This window comes from Henckelia pumila, unplaced genomic scaffold (assembly GCF_033568475.1).
Source record: "Henckelia pumila isolate YLH828 unplaced genomic scaffold, ASM3356847v2 CTG_80:::fragment_1, whole genome shotgun sequence".
NCBI lineage: Eukaryota > Viridiplantae > Streptophyta > Magnoliopsida > Lamiales > Gesneriaceae > Henckelia > Henckelia pumila.
The window spans coordinates 683,070-690,525 of NW_027331883.1; the positions used below are offsets into that span (position 1 = coordinate 683,070).

General features: G+C 35.2%; 1 protein-coding gene across 3 annotated transcripts; it reads right to left on the bottom strand.

The window, feature by feature from the left end:
* Nucleotides 1-14: 14 nt before the first annotated feature.
* LOC140873668 (protein HLB1) lies at nucleotides 15-6,887 on the bottom strand. 3 transcript variants are annotated; one of them, XM_073276873.1, is made up of 14 exons: nucleotides 6,306-6,887; nucleotides 4,987-5,109; nucleotides 4,403-4,472; nucleotides 4,007-4,120; nucleotides 3,426-3,509; nucleotides 3,060-3,110; nucleotides 2,869-2,898; nucleotides 2,652-2,714; nucleotides 2,471-2,536; nucleotides 2,201-2,329; nucleotides 1,541-1,576; nucleotides 1,316-1,435; nucleotides 486-659; nucleotides 15-381 (listed from the first exon to the last, which is right to left on the bottom strand). In XM_073276873.1, exons 1-14 carry the CDS (start codon nucleotides 6,758-6,760, stop codon nucleotides 271-273), a joined length of 1,626 nt encoding a protein of 541 aa, XP_073132974.1. In that variant the 5' UTR covers nucleotides 6,761-6,887; the 3' UTR covers nucleotides 15-270. The 3 variants fall into 3 exon arrangements, with proteins under 3 accessions (XP_073132974.1, XP_073132972.1, XP_073132973.1); XM_073276871.1 differs by having other exon boundaries at nucleotides 486-677; XM_073276872.1 differs by having other exon boundaries at nucleotides 486-671; nucleotides 6,306-6,885.
* Between the last annotated feature and the right edge of the window lie 569 nt (nucleotides 6,888-7,456).

The window sequence follows — 7,456 nt, forward strand, 5'->3', positions numbered from 1 at the left end:
TAAAGGGGGGAAAAGAGAAATAAACGAATTCAACTCTTTTACATAGAAAAAATCATCATAGTGATTAAAAAAAATGTTGCACGTATTAAATTATTTTTTTTAATAATCTTGGGAAGTTTTACATTCAATAAAATTGGCACGAGAACGCCGATAATAAACCTCATTTTATAAACTATAATCAATAAATATACAGGTCTCCTGGAACAAGCAGCACTCTGGTTTATAAAGCGCAGGGGCCTCCAAGAAAATACTTCGAACCAACCACATGAATTACCCAGTTATTACACCTGCCAAAACATCACTCTTTCCCCGTGCAAAAATTGTGTAAACTAGTCGAATAGCGTCAATCCACCCCTCCAAAGATTCCCAAGAATCACTTATCTGCCGAACAAGATTGAAAAGATATGTTAAGACTACCATAAAGAGTTGTAGAAAACCGAAAAGGAAGCGAAATATGTTCTCTGAAAGCATTAAAAAAGATATACCAAGTAAACTGGTTCTTCAATTGTTTCAATGCAGAGGCCTGCACCAGCTGGCAAGGTTAAATCAGAACAAGCTGATACACAGACCATGTCTGAGACATTCACTTTTATTGCGGGTTTGTTTATCGGTGAATCTCCTGATCTTGATGAAAGGCTCGGTGAGGATTGCCTTTGTTCCTGTTTGATAATCTGAAACTTGCAAATTATAATTATAATCAAAGCAAAAATAATAATAAATCTGTTGAAACCTCAAACGATGTTGGAACATATTATTTTCCAACATAATACAAAAAATTGAAAATTCAACGTGATGACAATTAGTTAAAGACTAGCACTCTAATTCTAGTATGTCACAAATAACAAAAAGTAAAACCACAACTAAAAGGTAACTAATTCGAGTTATTGATTAATAAAACACCTAGTGCTCAAGGAGGGGGAGGGGGAGGGGAGAAAGCCAGTAACAAGGGACTGCAAAAAGTTTATTTCCCGCAGACAACAGAATCACAAGTAAAAGTTATTACTCACTTCATAGCAAAAAGATGATGAGATGTGAGGCTGACGGTAATATCTGCAGCAGTATTACCCAGTTTTTTAAGTTGGGCCTCTTTTTTATTAAATGAGCTAAAGATATTAAAGTTCATATGCACAAGCTAATTAATAAAATTAAAGGAGCGATCAAAAGGTATTATTGAAACTGGAGAGGAGGTTAATTATGAGACAAAATAAGAAAGCGATGAAATACTTGGATTTCTTATATTCAATCATTGATTGAATCTAAATGTTGACAAAATTTAAAAGCTTGAGAAGAAAATCACATTGACAACCCCATCTACCTGTTGGAGCCCTTCATGATTTAGTACAAACTGAGAACGTCTCCAATCACCATGGGGTGCAACCGGAATACCAACAGGTGGTGCAGTCAGGTATCCAACCTTGAGATACGGTAGAGGCAGCTGAAAAACAAAAGTTCAGAGTTTCAGATTCTCTATCCATGCAGTACAAAGTGTTTGGATAATGAAGTTAGATGATAACAAATGTCGAGAAACCAGCATGCTTACCATAGAGCGTACAAGCTTCAATGCACTAGTGTAAACCTGTTTGACATCACAGATATTTTAAAATGCGGAAAAACTCACCAAGGCAGGGATAACGTCCAAAAATATTTTCAACATTTTAAAAAGAATTTGCTAAAACTTGATCCTTTTAGTGATTATGAGTGGAAAATATGTGGATAATTGTACCCAGCACAAAAAAAAATTTGGATGCCGATTGGGTTTTGAAATTCTTTTCTGGGCTTAATATGTTGAATTCAGTGAGATGAACAGACACATTACAGGAAAGTTTCAAACTCAATGAAGGTCCATTTTTTAGTATAAGCAGAAAGTAAAATAATATATTTTTAACAAGATGGAAAACTGAGCAGATGGAAAGAATGGACGAGGGAAAAATAAATTCGAAAATGAGAAGGCCCTGGTAAGGGTAGAGTCCTGTGAAAGAAAACTAGGGAAGAATAACCCGAGTTCAAAGGAGTGTTGCACAGGATTTTACTGCAGATGGAGAAATTTGTTGAACTAAAAAATATATAGTCATTACAGTAAAAACTCTTGGATATAATCTAGGGGCAGCATTCAAGCAACATAACGATAACGAACAATGACCAAGATGTGAAAGGTAACATAATGCTTAAATGATATGTGGTTCAAAAAGAACGTGCATACTGAGTAATTAGGTTTCAGTGCATGAGCTGCTGCAATGTAGATAGCAGACTGGCTATATAACTCATCAGGGGTGACCTCCTTGGCACTAATGTGACCTCCAGTTCTTGAAATGTCCTCTGCTAATCCATACTGCAAATTTGGCCCACATATCAGCATGTGTCATATAATCAGTCCATAAATCACATTAAGATCACGAGGATAAAACTATAATATGAAGATAATGCTAGCATGCTGCCAGGTCACGAAGGACGAGGCAAGTGGTTAACTAACCAGGACAGTTCCCAAGTTGTAAATTGCCCGATGGAAATCAAACTGCAACTGAATCGCAGCACGAAACTGCTTTGCACAGATGAAAGACATTAGGTAATCAAAAGAAAAAAGGGAATCAAATGCAAAATTAATATTTTATAATACCATACAGGCACTCCTACAGGCCAAGTGAAGTTCATACCTTACTAATAGCAGTTTTCACTATGGTCTGTTTTTCACGAGCAGGAACGATGGCACTAAGTTCCTGAAACATAGATTTGACGTTAAATGAAAGGAAAGAAATTCAGGCACAAACAAGTATTAAAATGTGAAGTAGATATCAAGTTATTATATTAGAGCAGCAGTAAAAAAACATCCAAAAAAAATGTTCTTAAAAGGTATATATAGTTCTTAAGTACCTGCAAAGCAAGTCCCCAATTGTTAAGTGCCTGAAAATTTATCAGAAGACAAAATAAGATTAGTATAATCGGTATAAAAAAACAACAGAGATACACAGTAGATAAAAAGGTAAATAATAATGTGGAGATCCTGAACCTATAAAAGTGATTCAAGGCTTAACTCTTAATTTGATTAATAAACTCAAAATTACCTGGGGACTGTTCCAATTGAGTCGAACTGCCTTTTCATAATTTTTTGTAGCCTGAAAATTTAAGAACAAAAGGAAATAACTATTTATTACTTGAATGGTCTATTTATTGCTTGTATGGTTGGCGCAAATGTCATGGTATGCTAGTCTGACAATTGTTAAATAAAACGCACGGTAGATTCACCAGCACATGATGCCTACTCAAGTCAAAGTTTATATGAGAAACATGGTATCAATTTATATACACATTATAGAATCATTTTTTTATAAGAAAGGATAGTGTATTATATTAATATAAGACGGATAAAGCGGATTAACAGAATCATATAGCATTATAGAAAAAATTTTAAAAAAGGATTCAACTTCAACCTGTTTCCAAAGTTCTTCAGCTTCCTTTGTTCGACCACGCATTTTTGCCCGATCAGAGATTGCTATAGCCCAGTTATAGTAAGCCTAATATCATGTGTCAAGCATTAAAAATCTTTAATTAAAATAAAAGGACACCTCCTATTTGAAATATATATATATATATATATATATATACACACACAAAAGAAACAGGAATAAACAACATGTGAACAGCTTGAACAGATAAGTAAGCAAATAAAAAACGTGACATCAAGAAAGCTACATCTGATGTCCCCTACGAGCATCAGCTAAAAGATTCGAGTGCTTAAAAACTCACACCAGATTCGAGTGCTTAAAAGCTCACACCAGACATTGAATTTGTGCTCTCTTAGTCAAGTCCCGGCATGAAGATGAAAATTTTAGTAGAAAACATTTGAATTGTATTATTGTCAACAACCACGTGTTTTATTGTAAAACGAGGCTCACCGTACTTCTTGAGCACCAAATGACAACGCAAGATTCTTTTTTCTACTTTAACAATCAACAAGGCCTAAATGGCTGCATGCAAAGAATAACAGAAACCTATAACTATTGATACATACATCGTTCAGCGTAGGGCAGAGGCGGGTAGCCTCCTCGTACTTTTTACAAGCCTCTTCAAGTAAAGCATCCTTAGAAGGAGAACTAGATTCTGGATTTACATTATCAGCACTTTCCTACACGCACAACAGAGTACAAAGTATTCAGACGTCAACAGCTATAAGAGGATGGAACATCAAGTATTGACAGAATGTTTCAAGGAATGAAGGAAAGGTGTCCTAATAATTTAAATCAGGTGACTATCCATGTGATTACTATTATATAGATTTTTTCAATGTGACGTAATACAGTTAAAAATGCATCTGTTTGGATTAATTTTTCTGCAGCCAAAACAAATAAAAATAAGAGAAAAACAAGCTCTTAACCATATTAGATAAGTTTAATTTAGATATTCACACCTGAAGAACCAGTGCCCAATTGTACAACGCATCATAATCCTCTGGATTTCTCTCCAGGGCAGTAGCATATCTGCAAGTAAATTTCCAATGGTGTGAGCGAAATGTTCGGCCTGTGTTGCCGAAAGGGTTCCAAAGGCAAACAATGCTCCAATGATGGCTATAGCGATGATAATCTCGTGATTGTGAATTATCATACATTTCAAGCAATTAATTGCTCGTCTTTAAAATTCAAGAAACATGTGCAACGAATGAGCATAAACCCAAAATAAATTAACATAAGTACATAACTGTGTATGTCAAGGGTAGGTCAAAAACTAAAAACCAATACAGTAAGAAGGCAGTTCTTTGTAGCTACTAAACTGTTGTGATTAAGATTTGGTGCAATTACAAAAAGAATACAGAGGACCCACCCACCCATACACACTTGTACAGATTTCAGTAGCACAATCCATATCAGCAAGGAAATAGAGTTAAATCTTAAGGCAGTATAAGCGATCTATTAACATCATAAAGAAAGGAAGAAGATGAAGTAATATGTGAATTGAAATGCGCTGAATAATGTGGTTCAAAAAATTTACAACTACCTTCTGGCAGCAAACGTAAGAACCTTTTGACGAGATCTACCTTCTTCATCAAGACCAGTGACACTATTAATCAACTCCATAGCAGCAGTATTCTGTTCAATTTGCTGTTCTGAAATTGGTTCACTGAACAAACATAAGAAGCCACACAAATAACAGTCAGAGCTTATTTGCACAGTAAATTAGAAGAATAATGGACATTCCCTGTCATATGTACAATTGAAGAGAAGGAATCAAAAGGAGGGAAATGGGGCGAGGTCACTTTATACCACCATTTTTGCAAACAAGAAAATCTATATCAGCTTCACAGACAAAAATATCTGACTAAATATGATTACTGATTAGTGGTGCAAAAAATTAGGAGACAACTCAAATGTGAAAATAAGGGCGGGAAAGGCTGCATGTAGCATGGGAGAAACATTACCATTGCAGCACAGATAGATTTTCTTTGATGTGTATATGCAATAATATCTAATGCCATAGAGCAAACACACAGACCAGAAGGAAATGAACACTTGGTTTACATTGGGTGCATGAACACAACATAAACTCTGCTCTTTACGGAGAATCAGTCATCATATACTGATTGAATTAATGAAAAGATATTTGAGATAAGGACATACAAAAGAAACAGTGACATCAATATAGAGAAAACTGATTCAGGTAACAAAAACATTATCTTTCTGCAGCCTTAGTCCAATCAGCAACAACTTGGAAACTCGAAAATAGATAAACTGGTTAGACTTTAAAAAGACAGATATCAAGCATATGTTGATGACCTTTAAATCTAGCAACCATTTCTAAAGTAATAGTTTTTTTGTCGAGAATCGTGCACCAAAACAGTTTTTATTATGTTGAATTAGAAAATGCAACTTAACCCCTATTGCTTCTCAAGCATCGAGATAGTACCCTCACAGATGATACGCTTCCTACTGATTGTCTTTAGTTGAGCCCAATTTAGTATGCCTTTTCCCATAAACAAAACATGTATGATATCACAACTAGATTGTAATTACGGAGTATTAGTCCACTTAACACACCAAATCGTCAAGATTCAATTTTTTTCCAAGAAGCATGGTTCTTCAAGATCTAAAACTACTGCATTGCAGCTATTCTTCACATCTCATTAATCCTGTATCAGCTTTTTTTTAATAAAAAAATTCCAAGAGCAATGAACTTCTAAATCCTAAAACACCATAAAGCCTCAAGTCCACAAGCTTCTAATTAATTTGCTTAAATAAATTCAATCAAATAAAGCAAATGATCTCCTGAATTGATCCGACAACAATGAACCATTATATATTTTCCTGAGAAGAACAGACCTACGAGGAGTATCCACCTCTCTTGCGTCATCGTTGTTGGGATCTCCATTTTTCAATTCATTCAACAATTCTCGCATGGTGAAAGTCCTATTACCCTCTGCCTTCGCCAGCTTCGCTCCGTTCCCCTCAGCTTCGTTAGATTGAACGGCACGCGAGTCCACATCACTTAACTCTGACGAAATTTCTTCTTCGGGCGATGCTTCCGTATCGAGTGGTTGAGCATTGGCGAGATTGGGATCTGGCTCGGACGCCGGCGGTGCGTCAGTAGCATCGGGATCGGATGATGGAGTTGGGGCAATGGCTTCCGCACTGGAGGCCGGCGGTGCGTCAGTAGCTTCGGGATCGGAAGACGGCGGTTCGGGAGTAACTACAGTATCGGAGGATGGCGGTGCAACAGTGGCTTCGGGATCGGGTTCTCCGTTTTGTAATTCCGATTGATAATCGTTAGAAGACATGGGGATTTGGAATTGGATGCCTGAGATCTGTTCTACTTCGAAGCAACTACTAAATTCAATCTCTTATGCTTTGCCTTGTTATGTTCATATTTCTGGAGACTAATTGCAGAATTCGACTTTGATTAGAATTTTTCTAAATATTTTCTGGTTTTTTTCCCCTTCAGTTTTTTTTTAAAAAAAATTATTATTTTCTACTAATACTATACTATATTTCGGGCAAATAGAATATAATTATGACTGAAAACATCATGATTTGAATACAAACCTTTAAAACGGGTCATTTTGTATTACAAAGATTGTAATAATATGGGTAATTGTATTTGGCAACTTGAACTTTATAATTTAGCTTCTTGGCATAGTCCATCATTAAGTTATTTTTTGTTATTAGCACATAATACTGCTCAATGTGTTTTTTCCTCTTCTCGCTTATTCTTTATTTGGGTAAATGATGAATTTTTTTTCTTCAAAAAAAAATTGATGAATTTTTTTTTGGTTGGTTAGTCTTGTAAAGAGTAATTCATCTTAATAAAATTACGAGTTTTTCGTCGGAAAAAAAATCAAAGTCAAACCATCATTTTTCAGTCCTTTTTTATTTTTAATTAAAATATTTCTTCCAATATTAATAAAATTAAAAGAGCAATTTTGTTAACTAGGGAAAAGAGTTATTTAACCTAATTAATCTTGTTTACTTAGCAA

What these genes read in the sequence shown, in the direction of transcription:
- LOC140873668 (XM_073276871.1), bottom strand. Translation starts at nt 6,760, where the DNA reads ATGTCTTCTAACGATTATCAATCGGAATTACAAAACGGAGAACCCGAT. An exon ending in ATTGGGCACTGGTTCTTCAG is followed by an intron (nt 4,121 to 4,402) that starts GTGTGAATATCT and finishes TTGTGCGTGTAG; the next exon opens with GAAAGTGCTGATAATGTAAA. An exon ending in ACAACTTGGGAACTGTCCTG is followed by an intron (nt 2,330 to 2,470) that starts GTTAGTTAACCA and finishes CCAAATTTGCAG; the next exon opens with TATGGATTAGCAGAGGACAT.